At 36.2% G+C, this 21,184-nt stretch overlaps 1 protein-coding gene across 4 annotated transcripts in view; it reads right to left on the reverse strand.

The window, feature by feature from the left end:
- Positions 1–289: 289 nt before the first annotated feature.
- The window catches only part of LOC100343733 (pancreatic alpha-amylase), a 50,310-nt gene continuing 29,415 nt past the window's right edge, over positions 290–21,184 (reverse strand). For 3 of the 4 annotated variants that reach the window (XM_002715825.6, XM_070076934.2, XM_089337025.1), the window contains 10 exons: positions 7,464–7,677; positions 6,989–7,135; positions 6,030–6,227; positions 5,435–5,665; positions 4,586–4,719; positions 3,832–3,954; positions 3,652–3,751; positions 3,123–3,241; positions 2,899–3,024; positions 290–509 (listed from right to left, as the gene is read on the reverse strand). In XM_002715825.6, the coding sequence (XP_002715871.1) occupies positions 320–509; positions 2,899–3,024; positions 3,123–3,241; positions 3,652–3,751; positions 3,832–3,954; positions 4,586–4,719; positions 5,435–5,665; positions 6,030–6,227; positions 6,989–7,135; positions 7,464–7,631 (1,536 nt within the window). In that variant the 5' untranslated portion in view covers positions 7,632–7,677 and the 3' untranslated portion in view covers positions 290–319. Of the gene's footprint in view, positions 510–2,898; positions 3,025–3,122; positions 3,242–3,651; positions 3,752–3,831; positions 3,955–4,585; positions 4,720–5,434; positions 5,666–6,029; positions 6,228–6,988; positions 7,136–7,463; positions 7,678–16,348; positions 17,736–21,184 lie in introns of those variants that run through there. The other variant, XM_089337024.1, reaches the window with a different exon arrangement.

Raw genomic sequence — 21,184 nt, forward strand, 5'->3', positions numbered from 1 at the left:
GCTTCTATCTGCTGTCACTGACCAAATGTCCACAACAGCTAGGTCTGAGACAAGCCAAAACAAGAAATGTCCACCATTGGATGGCAGGTACCCAAGGATATAGGCCACCTTCCACTGCTTTTCTAGGCACATTACAGGAAACCAGATAATAAACGGAGCAGCCGAGACCTGCAAGGCACTCCTATATGGGATGCCAGCATCACAAGTGGCAAATTAACCCATTGCCCCATGCTACCCCCTAGTTATTACAGATTCTACTAAAGATTAATGAGGAAATGGAACACAGTCATTGCTTTGCTGAATTCACTTTATTTGAATTTTATAATTTTGCACCAACATGAATTGCAATGAATGGATCTTCAGCAGAGTTGCTAATAGAAAAGTAAGCTTTGCCATCACTGGAAACAGAGACTTTAATTCCTGTGCAACTGTTACCACTTTTATCTCCAGAAATGACATCACAGTATGTGCCACCAGGAAGACCAGTTTGCAAAGTTGAAGATAATGACCTGTAACATAAAATTGAACATTTACTTTCAGTTCACTGTAATTAAATGCAAGAATACAGATCATCTCCCAAGCAAATAATTTACTTTGTGCCATAAAACTTAAAGCAGTCAGGGCCAGCACTGTGGCACAGCGGGTTAAAGCCCTGGCCTGAAGTGCCAGCATGCCATATGAGCATCAGTTCTAGCCCTAGCTGCTCCTCTTCCAGTCAAGCTTTCTGCTATGGCCTGGGATAGCATTAGAGGATGTCCCAAGTCCTTGGGCCCCTGCACCCACATGGAGACCCAGAAGAAGCTCCTGGCTCTTGGCTTCGGATTGGCACAGTTGCGGCCATTGCAGCCATCTGGGGAGTGGACCAATGGATGGAAGATCTCTATCTCTCTCTGTCTCTACTTCTCTCTGTAACTTTGTCTTTCAAATAAATAAAATAAATCTTATAAAAAACTCTAAGCAGGCCAGTGCCATGGCTCATTTGGCTAATCCTCCGCCTGCGACGCTGGCACCCCAGGTTCTAGTTCCCGTTGGGGCACTGGGTACTAGTCCCAGTTGCTCCTCTTCCAGTCCAGCTCTCTGCTGTGGCCCGGGAAGGCAGTGGAGGATGGCCCAGTGCATGGGAGACCAGGAGAAGGCACCTGGCTCCGGGCTTTGTATTAGCGCAGCACTGGCCATGGTGGCCATTAGGAGAGTGAACCAGTGGAGGGAAGACCTTTCTCTCTGTCTCTCTCTCACTGTCTATAACTCTCTCTCTCTCTCACTGTCTAACTCTGCCTGTCAAAAACAAAACAAAACAAAAAAAAAACCACAACTCTTAGCAATCAAAGCTTTCGATAGAAAAATATCCAAGCACAAACACTTTTCCAGTGTATGTGAAAAGCTCTCTCAGGACCAAAGGCAATCTAGCAGAAAAATGTACTCAGTAGAGAATATCACTGAAATACGAAGGTTGCAAAATATAAGTGAAGATCTGCAGAAATTGCCACCTTTATATAAATACTACTTCTGGTAGATATAAATATTTTAAATTTGTCTTCAAATGAATTTAAGAAAATACTAGCATTTTTAAGAATTAAATGGGATTCTATCTTCAAAAAGCTCTTTGCTTTTCAAGAAGCTAAAAATAATTTGTGTGGAGGTTAAAATAATCTAACGTTTCTGTGAAGGACATAATTTGGAATATGAAGCTTTCCTGAATAATTTATTTTGGTTTTACATTTCATAAATAGCAAAAATTAAAGAACTAGCTATGCATTCCTGTGTTGAAAAGGAGAAAGGCTTGTATATAAGTATATATTTACTTATTAATTGACCAGTAAAATGTAATTTATGGTAGAGTGAGCTGATCAGAGGTGCACTTAAGCCTTCGTGGAGACATTTCAACTGCCTACAAAGAAGTCTTTCAAGCTGTGGTTCTGTATGTCAAGTATCACTGTATTAGAGGCAGAGGTTTCAAGAATCACAAATGCAAGGCCAACAATGGGAAGTTTCAAAACTAAACATTAAAAACCTCCTGAAGCAAATCATTAACCATAAGGTACATACTTCTTACATATTTGCTATACAATATCAAATTTGTCATAGAAAAGTAAAGAATGTATACCAAACAATCAGATTGAGGAGGGGTAGAGGAAAAGTGCCAAGAAAAAAAATAAAGATATTCCAGTAATGAGGAAATTTTATTCCATGAAAAAAAATCAGGACAACATGGGATTGCACAACCACTACATTAACTATATTATAAATCTTTAGATTGTGTGTGAGCATTTATAGGTTTTATTATATATTGTATAACCACATGATTTTTCAAGGATGCACACAATAAAATTTGAAAGAGAAATAGGGTCCAGCTGACCAGCATGTTAACGCCATGGCCTGAAGCACAAGCATCCTATATGGGCGCCTGTTTGAGACCCAACTGCTCCATTTCTGATCGAGCTCTCTGCTATGGCCTCAGAAAGCACTGAAAGATTTCTCAGGTCCTTGGGCCCCTGCAACAATGTGGGAGATCCAGAAGAAGCTCCTGGCTACTGGCTTCAGATCAGCTCAGCTCCGGCCTTTGCGGCCAATTTGGAGTGAACCATTGGATGGAAGACCTTTCTCTCTCTCTCTCTCTCTCTTTCTTTTCTCTCATGCCTCTCCTCTCTCTGTGTAACTCCAACTTTCAAACAAATAAGTAAATTTAAAAAATTAAAAGAAATCAATTATAAAAAATAAAAACTAAAGAGTAAGAGCCATCAGGGTATTTTTTTCTTCCTATTCTGATATCTCTGTTTTTGAAAAAAAAAAAAAAAACTCATTAGAAGAATTTTCAAATATAAAAAGTTAAAAAATAGGAAAAGAATAAACCAACAATATACAAGTTTAAGCTGTACTCTTAAATTGATATCTACTTACCAGTCATCATTGTTAAAGACAATGAATCCTTTGTTTCCTCTTCCAAAAGCCACTTGATTGCTACCATTATCCCACCAGTTACTGAAAGGCTGGCCATCGACTACATTACGGAAAATGACCATGTTCCTATAAGCATAGCATCATAAAAAATGTTGATATCCTTAAACTGCTTCTGTTTAAAGACATTTTACTACTAGAGAAAATCTCAACATAAATAGTCCCACCTTATTTGGCGCCACCGATGCTCACAGACCCAGTCATTGCCACAAGTAGTGTCTGCATTAATAGTTACTTCCTTAGTTACACCATTATTGTTTGGTGGCCCAATCCAATCATTAGTATCCTTAATTAGAAACACAAATAGCAAATAATTCACAGTTTTATCAAATATATTTTTTCGTTTTTGTTTTCTATTACACCAAACCCAAACTGTTCTTATTCTTAATACCAGTCCTTTAGTTAAAGAAGTACATATTTTACTGCCTGACTTTTATCTTATGTTTAGATGTTTTTTCTTAGTGGAGAGCGAATATTTGTCATATCTCTGAAACAGTTTCTACACTTTTGAATGTGGAAAACTTGAATTTTGCTTTTTTAATATCCACTGTATTACAAAGATCCATGTATTACATTATGTTTATATTTAATAAATATTTAATTAGTAAATATTGAATGCAATATATTCATGTAAAATTAACACAAATCTTCCTTCTTTCTGGAGAAAAAAGGTATCTTGAACAACTTTAAGCTTACTTTTCCATTCACAAAATTTCTTGACCACCGGTAGCTTGACATTACTCGTGTGACTCCATAGGGATGAGCAAGCATAAATCCAACTGCCATTTTATACAGTCTGAAAGTTACAAAATGACATTATCATGGGGTATAATTTTTCATAGATAGATTAAAAAACAAACGTATTCTCTTTCCTACCTAGCATCCCAGAAGGTAAGAATAGATGCTCCTCCAGCGCCATGTCCTCGCTGATTGTCGTGGTTATCCACAAAGACAAGTGCTCTGTCAGAAGGCATGAAACCCCAGCCTTCTCCCCAGTTCCTATTTAAAAAATAAGTTATAAAGATACATATTCTTTTCAATGGCATTAGAATAATCTATATATCACTCTCAGATAAATTCTTTCTAAAAGTATATATATTTTATAGGATTTTATAATATACATGCAATTTTCAAATATTTCCTGTTTTTATATACATGTGAATTATTTGTATTCCATTCATGTTATAGATACTATCAATTTTGTTATTAAAAAGTTCTTATAGAGGTTTCAGTATATTGCAATTTAGATAGACTTCAGAAGGTCAATATCCTCTCATTATACAGAATACCATAATGGGTTATAATGAGGCTTCAATTCTGAATTTCCATGTATAAACATTTTCACATATCAAAATAACTGATATACTACATTTCAGTTCATAGTGTAGCCACATTTAAAAAAAAATGCAGGTGATGTTTTCAGTCTCTAGACAAACTTCTATGTGATTGGCATTCTAAATTTTAAAAAAAAAAGATGATTACTTGGAGCTTGAGGCACTGTAACACTTAAAATAATTGACTCTTTGGTATTTGTCCAAAATTGGGAGCTTCCAAGAAGGTAATTTTAACTTGGGCAGTAACACCAGTAGATGTGAGACATGACTCAAGTGACAAATAATACGTCATTTACTTTAGGTAAGACATCTTCTCTCCATTCCACCGGCGAATAACCGTGCCTAGTTTTGCACCATACTTGAATTCTGTCACACGGCCATTTCCGAAGTACTGACTACTTGTAATTGGCTCACCACCCAGATCAATCACCTAGTAGAAATTTAGGAGAAAATACATGAGAATTTTGAATTATTTTAGTGAACACATTAACATTGATAGAGAATGGATTAAGAATATGTAATTTTAATTGTCTAAAACGGTTATGCTCATAGGGTGAGTCTGACTTTTTGGATAACACGTATGTTACAATATTGAAAGAAAAATGATGACAAGGTGATCTGTTGTCCTGAGAGAATACTGACCTAATTTAGTCTCCCACATAAATGATTATAAGAGTTCAAAATGACACAGCATTTATTATTTGACTGACAACAATTCTCAGGGATTGATGAACATCAACTCATTAGTAATTCCCCAAAAACAACCAAGATAAAAACTTTATAATTAACCCAGTTCTTTATGGAAAAGAATTGTTCTCAGAAAGGTTAGAAAAGTTGCCTAAAAAACATAAGGTTATTAGATGTATAGTCAAGATTCCAACCCAGATAGACTGGCTTGAAAAAATACCTCTGTGATGCTCTGCCTTCCATACTGTTTTCTGGGGCTTTGAGGCCTCTTTAAATTGTTTGCACTTCCAATACAATGACTGTGAGAAAGAATTGCTGTCTCCAAGTAAAAGAGCTTAAAGAACACTGCTGTATATAAATGACCCCGTTATTAACCTCCATACAATGTGTATTTAATTAAATCTGTCATTTAGTTTCTAATTAGACTATTTTATCTTCACTTATACGTATTGACATACCTCTTGGTAAATGAAAGGTTTACTTCCTGAAGGGAACCACTTTGTGTTTAGATTGTTCAGCTTGTCCAAAACTGCCTTTATGTCTCCAGGCCACATATGCTTACATGCATCCAGTCTGAACCCTGCTACACCAATGTCAATGAGACGGTTCAAGTACGCAGCAAGAGTGGAACGCACATAATCTTTTTCCAATGCAAGATCAAGAAGACCAGTCAGACGACAATCTCTGACCTGTTGAGGTTGAAATTTTGTGATTCATAAAACATCACCTTTAACTTGAGAATCTATTTGGTTTTTGATGAACAGGTTCACCAACAGATACATCTATAGTGCCTTCTTTGCATTGGGCACTACAGATACATCCTTAAATTATTCCTTAGTATAAATTGGAGAATTTATGAAATATAAAAGATGAGTTTTTTTTAATTGGGGTAAGTTTTTGAACATTGGTTTGAGTTTGTATTTTTAAACAGACTTGGTAACACATTTTCCCAAAGATTCTACACTCATATGAAATGGAATTCAATAAGCTATATGCATACAATTTAAAATACAGATGATATTTTACTCATATTACTAATTTTTTAAAAATTACCTGATAAATGTCTTGATAGCTCTCAATGCCTCCACTTCCACTTTTACATTTACCATCATTAAAATCCCAACCAGAGTATGGGACAGCTGGAAAATCCCTGGTTTGAGCATTGAAGTAACTCCCACAGGTACTATGTGTTCCCGCACCTTGACCGTCACCACACATATGATTCATTACAGCATCCACATAAATACGGACCTGAAAAACAAGGTTTCCACTCCAGTTTGACTTAGAGAGAGGCAGAAATCAAAACTATTATTGAATATTATATACAGCCCACAAATAAAACTCAATTATTTCTGATATTTTATAAATTTTCTACAAAAACAAAGTGAAGTATGAAAAGGAACTAATGTTAACTGAAGACCAACAACTCTTAAAAACATTTGATCAACTGTGTATTTACATAATAATAACTTGACAGATAAGAAAATGTCATAATTATAAATAAATGAAAAATGCCATTTTTGAGGAAATAAGATTCAATTGAGACAGGAGAGGTTATTAAGAAAGAAGTTTGCCTCTACCCTTTACTTGGTATTTGAAAAGAAGAAGGTAGATATTAGTCTCTTATTAAAGAGAGAAAATAACTATTTTGTAAAGAAAAACCAATGTGGAAGACAACCTAGGAATTTTGGATGGAAATGTAAATCATAAAATGACTGCAATGATTGTAACTGATATCCTATTTCTAAAATGAAAAGTGTTTTTAGGAAATGTTTTGCTATATAAGTGAATTCTGCTTTAAACTTTAATTTGTCTCTTCGTTAGTAGATAAATTATGCCTACAAAAAATTTATGCAATTTGAACATAGCACAATGCAAATTTTGAGTTACAGCTAAGGTATGGAGTGAAATTTAACAGTTTAAAATATGAAAATCTTTCTGCTCAAAACAGCAAGAGACAATAGGGAAAAATTGGTTTCCTCCATAATATTTTTAAAGGAAACTTTACTTACACCGACATTGTTACATCTCGTCACCATGTCTCTGAATTCATCTTCATTTCCAGATCTGGTGCATATTTTATAGCTAATTGGTTGGTATCTTTCCCACCAAGGTCTAAAAGGATTGGTAACTACAACATTTTCATTGGGTGGAGAGACCTAAAATATAAAATGTATCAATAAGTATCAAATTACAGTTTTATTTTATACCATTGGATGTTCTAAAAACTAGTCAACAATTATTTCTCAACTTTTATGTGGCTGCATTTCTTAATAACCAACTAAAATATTAATAGCATATTAAAGATATCCTGCTGGGAAAGATTCTATCAGAAACCAAAAAAAAAGCTGCCAGAAGTACCAAACTGTTTTATTGAGAGTCCATTCATATGAAAACCCACTTTACCTCGCTTTGGAGATGTTGATCAGAATACTATTTACTATAAACGTAGCAAACTCTGTAATTCATCCCATTAACAAAACTCACCTGAACTCCTCCATATCCATTGGGAGCCAGGTATCGCTCACATTCCTTGGCAATGTCAACCCAGCGCCACTCAAACAGGTGGACAATAGATGTGCGTCCCTGTTGGGTATGTGGGCTATACTGTGCCCAGCAGAACCCAAGGGCAAAAAGCAACAGAAAGATTTTCATTTTGCTCTCAGGTGATAGATGTTCTTTCTAGGAGCTATTTATATTCCTGTAAAAGCACATGTTACAAAGGAAATGTTAATATGAATAAATACTTAAAATACAAGTTGTCTATTCATTCTCTGAAAAAGATTATCAATAATAATGTCCATGCAACAGCTGAAGAACATTCATAAGATCTCCCAGGAAAATAATCTAAATGGCCTCATAGAACTACTGATTTTTCTTATTCAGGGAATATTAGCTTTTCAAACATTGGGCATTATATATATCTAAAAAATAATTATTCATTTTTATTCAATTAGGGTTAGATCTTCCCATGTCCTTCAGTAACAGAAGGAAAATAACAAAGCCAACAGAATCATATTCAAAATATTGCTTTAGGGGTCAGCGTTGTGGTACAGCAGGTAAAACTGTCACCTGAAGTGCCCGCATCCCATATGGGCCCTGGTTCAAGACCTAGCTGCTCCACTTCCTATCCAACTCTCTGCTATGGCCTGGGAAAACAGTGGAAGATGGCCCAAGGCCTTGGGGCCCTGCCTGCACCCGCATAGGAGACCCGGAGGAAGCTCCTGGCTCCTGGCTTAGGATTGGAACAGCTCTGGTCATTGTGGCCATTTGAGGAGTGAACCAATGGATGGAAGACCTCTTTCTCTCTCTCTGCTTTTCCTTCTCTCTCTGTGTTACTCTGACTTTCAAATGAATAAATAAATCTTTAAAAATTTTTGCTTTAAGTAATTATTTTGTTAACTTTATAAAATATCCAATTTTAATTTAATATAATATAAAAGAACAGAATATCCTATTCAATTCTGTTTTCTACCCAAACCTAAACTTTTAGTTATTAAAATTCCTACATTTGATTTAGGAAACTACTTGGAATTTAAATATTCAGAAACTAGAGAAAGAGACCTTTATTCCTCTCTGTCAACTCATGCATTTAATACTGGGGCTATAGTAGTAGGGTTTGTGGTGGAAGTGGTTGCCATCTCTCTCTACTCGAATATCTCTTGTACCTGATACAACACTAAAGTAATGGATTCACATCCCTCTTCCTTCTTAACATAATTGAAATCCTAGGAAAGAGAATAATAGTACAGCTGAGAAAAAACTTCATTCATTCATTCAACAAGTATTTCTCAAGTGTCTGTTTTTTGCCAAACTTTTTTGAATATTAAGGATACAATGATGGACAGAGGTTTCTGTTGTCAGACAATTTACATTCTGGTGAATGGGAAAAAATACATGAGTAAATAATAACTATAATAGTAATAACAGTGGAAATAACCTAATTTCAGGTAGTAAAAAAGAGTAGTATGGAAAACAAAATAGAGAGTGACCTCACCATCAAGGTATTTTTATACTGGATCTAAAAGGGAGGCATCCTTGAAGTAGATACTGTCAGTTGTGATTTGGAGGATTTGATGGAGTCAGTCATTTGACAGTCAGAGAAAGAGGAAAAAGAGGGACAGTGTCATGGTGCAGTGGCACAGTGGCTAAAGCTGCCTCTGAAGAGACAGGCATCCCATGTGAGCACTGGTTCTAGATCCAGCTACTCCACTTCCAATCCAGCAGCAGAAAATGGCTCAAGTACTTTGGCCCAAGTCACCCTTGTCAGTGACCCAGATGGAGTCCCAGGCTTCTGGTTTTAGCTTGGCCCAGCCCTGAACATTATGAGCGTTTAGAGATTAACTGGTGGATGGCAGATTCTCTCTCACTCTCTATTTTTCTGTCCTTCAAATAAATAAAATAAATCTTTTTTAAAAAAAGAGAAAGAGTAAGAGTAATGGCTGTAAGTAAGAAAACAATGAGAATATTCAGTGAATATTAAAAAAAAAAAGTTAAGATAGCTGAACCTAGTCTGATATAGGATAAGGTAAAATGGAGTGATATGAGATCATAGCGTTAGGCTAGATCATGTTTGACCATGTAGACCATAAAGAAATAGAGAGCCATGGAGTCTCTAAAAATGGAAGCTGAACAACTCTACTATGCTTTTAGAGACAACCACTGTTGCCTCTGAGAAGAAACCAGAGTGTAGGAGAGTAAGAGTAGAGAAGGACAGATCAGATAGATGAGTTTTACCATAGTCCAGGAAAGAGATGTGTGGCTTGGACTAGGGCATAGGCAGGATATATTTCAGGGGTAGAGAGGCAACAGCCTATGTCTAAATAATGGTAAAAATAATCATTTGATTGTCAAGTTATTTATTACCATAAGGAAAACTAAGGAAGTGCCAGCTTTGGGAAGGGTTTCAAGGGTGCTATGGACCTTAATTATTCCTCTATCAAGCTTTTTTAAAATAATTTTTATTTGTTTTGAGACAAAGTGTTAGGAGAGACAGAGAGAAAGATCTTTCTTTCTTTTTTAAACTTGTATTTAGTAAATATAATTTCCAAAGTACAGTTTATGGATTACAATGGCATTTTCCCCTCCTTAACTTCCCTCCCACCTGCACCCCGCCCATCTCCCGCTCCCTCTCCCATTACATTCACATCAAGATTCATTAGACAGAAAGATATTTCATCTGCTGGTTCACTCACCAAAAGGCCATTATGACTAGCGCTGTTCCAGGATGAAGCTAGAGCCTGGAATTCTATCTTGGTTTCCTATGTGACTGGCAGTGGCCTAAGCACTTAGACCATTTTTGCTACTTTCATAGGTACATTGTCAGGGAGTTGGAGTAGAAGCAGAACAGCTGGAACTGATTCTATGACATGGGAGGTGGTGTTGCAAGTGATACTTAACCACTGTTCGACAATGCCTGCCACCCTCTATCAGTCTTAATGCTCCTCTTTGGTCCTTCCCTATGCTACCATTGAGACCTATCCACTGCAGAACAAAAAGTTCATCAGTTCATTATAATTTATGCACAATTTCAGACCTCCATGACATATCAATTGCTTTCCTTCATGCTATAATTCCCCTCTGCCATCTTTGTGAACCTGTAAACTACCCTTCCTGCCACACTCAGCATGAGCAACATTTTTATGAAGATTGCCCATATATTCTCAGTTGAGTCAATAACTCTTCTGCTGTATAATACCTTTCAAACTTATATGACACTATTAAAGCTGATTTTATTTGTATTGCAACTTTATTCTAACTAATTGAATGTTTATTTGACCACAATTTGGGACTAAGTTTCTTAAAGTAGACTTCACACTTAATAATCTAAAAGCTTGCAAATGATTGGTGTAATGTCTTAGGACCCTAATTGACAGCTATAATATGCAAATTATAGGTTTCAGGTATTGTGCAAGAATTTGGCATAACATGGGTTACATTTTAATTGATTTTTTGAAAATAAATGAAGACTATGACAGAAATTGTGTGATGCACTTAATTTTAATCACCACAAGTACTTTTTTTTTACCATAGAAAACAGATATTATTTATTAGATGGACTTAAAAATCAACACAAATCAGTTTTAGGCACTTCTTGAGTACAGACTGTGGGATTTTCTTTTTCTTCTTCTTTTTAAACTAAAGAACAGAGACCTACCAGGTAATACCATACAGATTTAAAGTTTAGTTTTTAGAACAAAACACAATGGCTAGACAAGTAATAAGAATTATTACATAACTAATCCAACTGTATTCTGTTACATTTCATCACAATTCCATGTGTTCTTAGGATCAAATAGAAGTATTCAAAGCTCTAAATTCTAGCTTTCTTTCCTTTACTCCACTATCAAGGTCTTAACCAACCATACATTCCTTGAGGGAGCATAATACAGTTGTTTTTGTATAAGTGGATCTGTAAAGGTTTATTTTGTATATTATATCTGCATCTACATAGTCAATGCATGTCTTAAAGCACATTTTGATAGAATTGTAAAGATAGGCTTTCCATTAGAAATTTCTTTAGATATCTAACATTTATCTTTGCTTTTTTTTAAGTAAAGATGAGGAAAATAATGGAATGTGGGCATGGTTTGAAGAATATCTTTAGGTAAAACACTACATATGAATTTGGTTTGGCATTTTTTCCAACTCAAACTGGCTGAACTGGTATTCTCCAAAGCATAATCACCCTCAGTAACTGGAAGCTAATCCATATATAACATACCCTCCATGTCTAAATAATAACTCAAGGAGCTGGCAGAGTCTTATCTTTCAAAATCTATTCAGTATATGAAGTTAAAATTAAGAAGCATTAAAATGTTAAATACAGTGTAACTTAAAGGATTTTACTGCAGGCATCTATGTGCTGTGTGCACTGTACGCTGTACTTTGTAAGCAGGAAGAAAATAAGGCCCAGCAAGACTGAGTAATTGTCCAGGTTTATGTTATGTTTCAAAGACAGAATCTGATCAAAGGTCTGACTACAAGTCAACATTCTCCATGTTACGCTAATATTTCTTTCAGCATTTTAGAGATGTGATGTTCAATATGATAGTAGTAACAACTGGTTATTGAACAGTGGAAATATAATGAGTCTAAGCAGAGATATACTACAAATGTAAAATGCACTCTGAATTTCAGAATATATGTGAAAATAGAATATGTGAGTTAACAATTTTTATGTTGCTTCTATGTTGAAAAACTGTGGTAGAATGAGGTGAAAAGGTCATATAGAGATGGCCGCTGAGGTGAAAAGGTCATGCCAAGATGGCCGCTGACAACAGAAACTGCCTGGCAACAGGCCGTGATTGGATGGCTTCGGAAACCACATGACAACAGAGGAAACCACATGACAACAGAGCCTGACTGATGGCAGGCCGTGATTGGATGGTTTCAGAAACTGCCTGGCAACAAGAGCCTGACTGGCAACAGGCTGTGATTGGATGGCTTTGGAAACTGCCTGGCAATAGGCTATGATTGGTTGGGGCATAGACCGGCCCTTGACCAGATTGGCTGGTCTTGACTATATAAGCTGTTGTACTAACTGAAATAAACGAGTCTGTGGGCTGCTTGCCTCAAGCCCACTTTCACCCAACTCCTGGGGTCTGTGCAGTGATTTGACGCCTCTTGCCCCTACCATGCTCCTCCTCTCAGAAACCAATCCACTGCAACATTGTTGAGAAATTAATTGCAACAGAAAACTATTGTGCCATATGCTAGACTAAATAAAATTCATTATAAACTTGACATTACTGAAATTACTGTTCTTTTGCTTCTTTTAATGTCGCATAAATTGCTACATTAGATATGTGAATTGTGTTATAAGGGCTATTGTAGAGGTCATTTTAAGTCAAAGAAAGGAGACATATATAAAAAATAAACAAAAATAATGAAGTGAAGGATATAATCCCAATTTTAAGATAGTTATGAGTAATTTGTTTCAGGATTTAGTCAAAAGTGAAAAAAATCATTTTTGACAGATAAAAACAGGCAAAGTTAAAACTGATTGAAGAACGGATTTTCCTTTAATAAAAAAAGATGGAGGGCTGGTTTTGTGGCATAGTATGTTAAGCCTCTGCCTGCAGCGCCAGTATGCCACATGGGTGCCAGTTCTAGTCCCCACTGCTCCACTTCTGATCCAATCCCTGCTAATATGCCTAGGAAGTCAGTGGAAGATGACCCAAGTGCTTGGCCCTTGTACCCACTTGGGAGACCTGAATGAAGTTCCTGACTCCTGGCTCCTGGATCTTGTCTCCAGACTAGCCCATCTCCAGCCATTACGACCACTTGGGGAGTAAACCAGGGGATGGAAGACCTCTCTCTCTCTCTCTCTCTCTCTGCCTCTCCTCTCTCTCTCTGTAACTCTGCCTTTCAAATAAATAAATAATCTTTAAAAAAGGAGACAAAAGAGATAATGTGAAATTTCTTTTAAGAAAAACAGAATTATCAAATGAAAAAGGAAATAGGCAAGGAAAAGGGAAATAAGTATGTGAAGAGATCATACAATGTTTTATAAGCAAAACTTAGTTGTAGTGAGCCATGTGAGTTAAAGTAGGGCATGTATACTATACTAGGACACTCAAAATCAGGGAGAAGAAAACAGACTCTCATCTGAAAGATTCAGGAAGTTAGAGGTGTGTGCATGTTGTGTGTGTTTTTGTGTGTGTGCTTGCTTGTTGGACACTGGAAAGTAATTTGATTAGAAGTTTTGGAGACTATTAGATGGCTTAAAACAGAGACCTGAAACAGAAACATTGGAAAACTTCTCCATAAGGAAACAGTAGTAACAAAAATCTGAACGTGGAGTACAGCAGTAAGAAAGCAAATTCACAGCATGGTGGACTGTCACAATAAGGGCCACCCAATGAATGCCACTAACCAAGATCTATACTTATGTGGGGTCTTTTCCTATAAAGACTTTAGAATTGCCTTGTGACTTGTTCTGTCCTGAAAGTGTCTGCAAATAAGACACAAGCAGATTTGGATTAAGATTTGTACAAAGGGGTTCATCTCTTGAAACTGACATCATCGCAATGTGAGCGTAACTGGGTTAACAGACCTCATGAAGAGGGCTGGCTGTCCATAGGCCTTCCAACCCCTGAGTTAACCAACCAACTAGAGGTGGCTACCCATGGTTAAACCAGCAGAAAATTCACCTAGCAAACCTACAGAGCTGTGAGGCATGAGCTTTTATCATTATTCCCCAATAACTCAATACCACAGATAGAAGAAACACTGTTGAGTTAGTGGGCATTGTCTCTCTAGGGAATGCTCATTAATCAGATGTAAGGAAATAGAAGAAAGATCCAAAGTAGACTCTCTGAATGTGTGAAAGAATGTGTTTGTCACTGATAGTGCAATTTAAGGGATATTTTGCTTTCAGGAAACTGAGTAAATAATATGGGAGGCATACTTAGTTTGAGGTACCACTTTTACAAGCAAAAGGAAGTATAAAAATAAAATGAACAAAACAACATGTATGAGGAAATGAGTACACAGCTTTGTGAACTTTCCACATGCAATCATAGTGTGAGAAAAGGCACACAAAGTATAACAACTGATTTAACACAGACGTTGATCAAAACAGATGCTATCGCTAAGCAAGTAGTATGTACAAGCCAGTGCACAGGGGCAGTTATGAGGCCTGAAGAGTTGTCACCTTAACTTTTGACAAGACAGATGTCAAATACAAAGTTGCAACATTGGGAAAAGTCCATCAGTTTTATAAAATAATGAGGTGTAGTGAACAGGAACAAGAGGATAAAGATGTGCCTTTAAAATAGGGAGAGGTGTTTCGTTTCCAGAGAAAGGTTTTAAATCAAAAATAGAAAGAAAAATTTTCAAGGAGTGAAGGAAAATTACTGGATATGGATGAGTATTATAATCAGAGTAGAAGGGAAGACTGAGTGATAAAGATGACAGCATAAAGAGCCTACAGAGAAGAGAGGAGAGAAGAAAGAGGGGAGGGGAGAAGAGGGGAGTGGAAGGGAGGGGAGGGGAGGGGAGGGGAGGGGAGGGGAGGGGAGGGGAGGGGAGGAGGAGCTTGTTTTTCCAAAGGTTGAAATGTAAGGGTTAGGAAAAATGAACATAAGAATCAGAAAAACTGTAATATAAATCCTGACCTTTCTATTCATCAAGTATCTGCTTTCACTATTTGGAAAGTAACTGCTTTATCTATTACTAGAAAAAGTAACATGAGGAGTTTACAAAAATTCTTGGAAAATGCATATTATAAACTATTGATGAATTTCAAAATTGTTTTGCATCAAAGAAACCTTATATTTTAATTCTATTTTTCCATGAACTTTTAGATACATAATAGATATCTCATAAAGTTGTTATCATTATTAAACAAATTAATGCACTTGGCCACCCTGTCTTTTGTTTCCTTTCCATTCCTTTCTTCCAAACTTCTAATAATACTTTCTACTTCTCATAATTATGTTCATATCACCTAGAAGAACAAGTAGATGAAAAGGAACTACCAGTGTTTTCCACCTGTAATTTTTTCTTTGTTTCTTTTTTGCCATTTTCCCTCTTTCTGTTTTCTCCTCCTTCCCTCCCTGTCCCTATCCTTTCTTCTCTCCTTTTATCCCTCTCTCCCTCCCTCCCTTCCTTCTCTCCTTCCTTTCCTCCTTCCTTCCCGCCTTTCTTCTTTTCTTTCTCCCTTTTCTCCTTCCTTCTTCTCATCCTTCCTCCCTCTCTCTCTCCCTCATTTCTTCCTCTTTCCCTATTTAGAATTTCTGGTGTACTCACGGTTAACTCTGAACTATTCTTTTTAATAACAGATCAGTGCATTTAGGATGCTTTCAAAATAAGCAGTGACTAGCAGACCTATTTTCAGATTTACTTTATATTTTATTTTGGATTTTATTAGCACCATTAGATATGTGATGTACAAGAAAATAACAAATTTCTACTAATGTCATATATTTCTCATTCAATCTTAATTTTCACCTAAAAAGCACATGAAGAGCAATAAACACAATAGCAAAGACACTAAAACAACAACACTTCATTTATTGCTTATAAAAGTCTGCAAATAAAGTTTTGATAATTTTTGCTATCCAAAACAAGAATCATTAACAAATTATTACATTTACTTATTGAAATAGTCATATTTAAAGACTTCTCCACAAAGAAGTTATCATAGTTATTAATATTAATATCAATGCTCTTTCATCTGTATATTTCCTGCAGTATTCTAAGTGTGCCAAATGATATATCTCAGGAAATCCATAAAAATATAAAATAGTTCATTTGGTAATGTCATAAGAAAAAGCAATATTCCTGAAAGAGTATTTAAATTTGAAGTGTCAATACAATATATTTATTGTTAAAAAGAAAATTGTGGGGCTGGTGCCGTGGCTCACTTGGTTAATCCTCCACCTGCGGCACCGGTATCCCATATAGGTACCAGGTCCTAGTCCCTGCTGCTCCTCTTCGAATCCAGCTCTCTGCTGTGGCCCAGAAAGACAGTGGAGGATGGCTCAAGTGCTTGGGCCCTGTACCCGCATGAGAGACCAGGATGAAGCACCTGGCTCCTGGCTTCGGATCGGCGCAGCACCAGCCGTAGCGTCCATTTGGGGGGTGAACCAACAGAAGGAAGAACCTTTCTCTCTCTCTCTCTCTTACTGTCTAACTCTGCCTGTCAAAAAAAAAATTGTATTAACTTAAAAGTACAAAATATGGTGTTTTCAAAAGATTTCCCTCCAATCAACATAATATGAAAGATATCTGCTATTTTATTTAATTTGAAGGACATTAAGGGAAAGCCTGTAGTGTAAATTTATCTTAAACTGTGTCTTAAACTTTGAGTAACAAATGTAATCATTTAGTTTAAAGTTTTCTGAAATCACATAAAGACAGACTTATAAAAAATGAAAAACACTATTAAAGTGTTAACCAAAAAGTAGTAACCTCCATAAAACTTAGATTTCTATGGTTTCTTTTACATATATACGCATGTACATACACACACATACACACACACACACACACACACACACACACACCAGTTATTTACAAAATTCTTTCCTTCTTCCAGAAGTAGCCTCACATCTATGGCCATATAGTAACACTTTTTAACATAAAATACATGCATTGATCAAGAAGAGGCAAGTTATTCATCATTCATAGATCTTAGTTTAGATGTCTTCTAGATAAATTTCTTTAGAGCATATAAGTAATAATAATCCCATCAGAAATCTTATGGGATTATTTTTCATGTCACATCTGTACGTGTTATTTTATCATTTCCATTTAACTCCAGGTGTGTTGACTTTTAATTTTTTTCTATTTTACTAGTTTTCAATATTATAAAACTCAAATATTGATTGTATTATAAATTTGGTCAAGGTAGTGGTTTCTTTTACTGGAAAAAAGTCACAACCCTTTAAATTTTACATTAAATTGTGTACATTTTTTCAAAAGAGTAAATGTTAGCAGCCCCTGATCAACAAAAATGTAATTCAAAAAGGAAATGGATGTGGGCTCATGGTATGTCATATATGAATGTTAGAGATAAAAAGGAAACATAATCAAATTTGTCTACCAAATCATTGAAATCAGAGAAACATTTTGAGCCATAGCTGGACATATTTCCAATATTAACAGTACATTTTGAGCTGTTAGACTAAAACATGTGTTGTCAACAAACCTAAAATAGATTGTGCAACTCTGAACTGTATCAAACCATATGACAGAAACCACTTATCTCAACAACAAAAAAAAAAAAAAGAGAGAGAGAGAGAGAGAGAGAAGGGAGAAAGGAAACCTTTATGAAACACAAAAAACATTAAAATAGCTTATATTATTTACTTATTTAAATCAACAATCTTCTAAACTCACAGTTTCCTGTTTTTCAGTCATGAAATAACAAGCCTCACTGTTCTGGGCTTGCTTTCTTCATAGGTGGAAAATAATGAGGGATTTAGGATTTCACAGATATCCTATAACCTCTGCTTTGTAATATGCACTCTTACAGCACTTAAATATGATTTGCACAGTTTAAGCTGAGCCTCACAATGACACCAGATTTGGCACTATCATGTCTGTTTCCTTGGCAAACTGCTGTCTCTCCTCTTCGCTCAATTTGCTGTCCTACAACCTCTTCCAACTACACTGTACGTCTTTAGTTTGCTTTCTCTTTCTACAATATCCTCTCTCCTAATCTCAACTGATCTTATTTTTCTCAATCATTTGTATCAGTATTGAAAAACAAGCTTGTTAAAATAATCTTAAAGAATAGATTAGCATATAAATGAGTCAAATTAATTCTTGCTTTTAAAGTGATCATTCAATATTAAATTACTTATTTTTCTATAGCAGTGCATATTTCTGCTCTCATATTTACACACAAAAATATTTTAAAAATATTTGGAGTTTCCCTTGCAGGTGGAGTATGTGCTCCAGATCTGTTGAATTTGAGGGTGTTCATGTGATTGGTTTCAACAATGATGTGTGAGCAGATATAGTGTATTTTACCAAATATAAGTTTTCTAGATTGTTAAAAACTATGTCAAATGTTTTTGTCACATATTGCAAAGGAAATAATAGGATGTATACCTTTGTTGGTGAGAGTTGAACATGACAAATAAACTTGGTTATTGTAAACTACTGAGATTTTTTTTCACGTTTTTGCTACTAGAGCTTCTATATTTTATACTGAAGGATGCAGCCACTAAAGTCCCTTAAGCTGTTGATTCCTAAGACATTCTACATGAAATTCCCTTTCTATTTAGATATAGAATGTCAGTATGAGAATAAATCATAAAATATTAACAATGATAAAGACTACTGAATTAAGTTAGTTCAGTGATTCCCAAATTTTCAGTTCTAAGCAACCAGTAACATTTTCAAAATTTCATGAAATATTTCAGTATAAAATAATGAGATTTAGCTATATAAAAGAATCTACCATTAATAAATGTTCTTAGGTCTCTTCCCTCTTCTTTTATTTTTTCACTCCTTCTTTCCTTTTACTCTCACCTTGACTCTCTTCCCTTCCTCCTCTATTATTTTTTTCTTTTCTTTTTGCATTCCCTTCCTTCCTTTCCTTCCTTCCTCCTTCCCTCCCTCCCCCCTTGCTTCCTTCTTTCTTTCCTCCCTCCTCTCCTTCTTTCCTTCCTTTCTGCTGTCTAATCTTTCCTTTTTCTTTCCTCTTTATGTCATTTGGAACAACTTATCTAAATCCATTTTGTTTTTTAAAATAAGATTTATTTATTTACTTGAAAGTCAGAGTTACCTAGTGAGAGAAGGAGAGGCAAAGAGAGAGAGAGAGAGGTCTTCCATCCACTGGTTCACTCCCCAAATGGTCACAATGGCCGGAGTTGTGCCGATCCGAAGCCAGGAGCCAGGAGCTTCCTCTGGATCCTCCCACCCATGTGCAGGGGCCTGAGAACTTGGGCCATCTTCTATTGCCTTCCCAGGGCATCGCAGAGAGCTAGATTGGAAGTGGAGCAGCTGGGACTCAAACCAGAGTCCATATGGGATACTGACACTGCAGGTGGTGGGTGGCTTTACCCCTTATGGTACAGTGCCAACCCCTCTAAATCCATTCTTTTCACTGTATTAATATGGAAAACAAGAACTATGAATGAGATAAATTACATATATTTAAGTAACTAACCAATTTAAAAGTAAGAAAAGTGGGCCAGAGCTGTGGTGCAGGGGGTCAATGCCCTGGCCTGAAGCGCCAGCATCCCATATGGGTGCCTGTTCGAGACCCAGCTGCTCCACTTCTGATCCAGCTCTCTGCTATGGCCTGGGAAATCAGTAGAAGATTGCCCAAGGACCCCTGCACCTGTGTGGGATACCCACAAGAAGCTCCTGGCTCCTGGCTTCAGATTGGTCCAGCTCCAGTCATTGCGGCCAATTGGGGAGTGAACCAGAGGTTGGAATACCTCTCTCTCTCTCTCTCTCTCTCTCTCTCTCTGCCTCTCCTCTCTCTGTGTAACTCTAGCTTTCAAATAAATAAATAAATCTTTAAAAAAATTAAAAAAAAATAAAAAGTAAGAAAAGGCAGGCATTTGGCACAAATGTTAAGGCCACTACTTAGAATGGCTACATCCCAAGAGTACCTGGGTCTGAGTTTTAGCTCCAATTCCAATTTCAGGTTCCTGTTAATGTGTACCCTTGGAGAGAGCAGGTGATAGTTCAATACATGGGTCCCTGAAACCCCATAGGAGACCAGATTAAGTTTCGTGGCTTCTAGTTTCATCTGGCACAGCCCCAGCTGTTGCAGGCTTTTTAGGATTGAACCAACAGATGAAAAATACCTGTCTATTTATGTCTCTGTTTCTCTGCCTTTCAAATGAATAAAACTTAATAAATTAAAATTAAACACAAACAGTAACAAATTTTTTTGCATGGCAAATACTTGAAAAATTCAATGTAGCCATATCTTTGGCACTGTACTAATTATTACCAACAATGATGATAACTGAAATTTTTATAAATTATGAAAGCAATTTCAAAAAACAAGCTTTAGATTAGGATAATATAATTGCAATACATTTTGCAATAGCAAAATCAAGGAGGAACACTAAGCACTAAACAAGAGCAAATGTTGGAGTACTTTGTTTGGCTTAGTTAGATGCCAGTTGAGATATCCTCCCATGCCAGCACCATTCCAAGATCTTGTTCTGTTTTCTATTCCAGCTTCCTCTATGAACATCCTGGGAGGTAGCAGGTGATGGTTCAAGTACTTGGGTCCCAGCCACCCACATGAGTAATCTGGACTGAGTTTCAGAATCCTGGCTCTTCCTCAAAGAGCACCTGCAGCTAATGGGGGCATTTGGGGAACAAACTAGCACATGAAAGCTCTCTCCTCTCCCTCCTCTCTCTCTCTCTCTCTCTCTCTCTCTCTCTCTCTATCTCTCTATCTCTCTATTTCTCTCTCATGCAATTTGCCTTTCAATTGAATAAAAAATAAAATAAAATGCGATTTACAAATAGAAACATGTGAAAAAGAATAGGAAAACATCAAAAGACAAAACTCATATAGAAAAAAACAAATGTAAAAGAATGCTAAGCATTGAGAGTCCCTGAAAAACACTAAGTAAAATAAGAAGTCATTTTTAGCCACTAAAAAGGAAACAAAAATTAGAAATGTAATAACATCAAATTTAGTAAGAGTGTGGTAAGATGCTATAATGTACTATAGTATCACTAGTAGAGAGTATAAATTAGTACCTCTGTGGGCAATT

The sequence above is a fragment of the Oryctolagus cuniculus genome, chromosome 7, assembly GCF_051225735.1.
Source record: "Oryctolagus cuniculus isolate XC-2025 breed Fujian yellow rabbit chromosome 7, ASM5122573v1, whole genome shotgun sequence".
NCBI classification, from domain to species: domain Eukaryota; kingdom Metazoa; phylum Chordata; class Mammalia; order Lagomorpha; family Leporidae; genus Oryctolagus; species Oryctolagus cuniculus.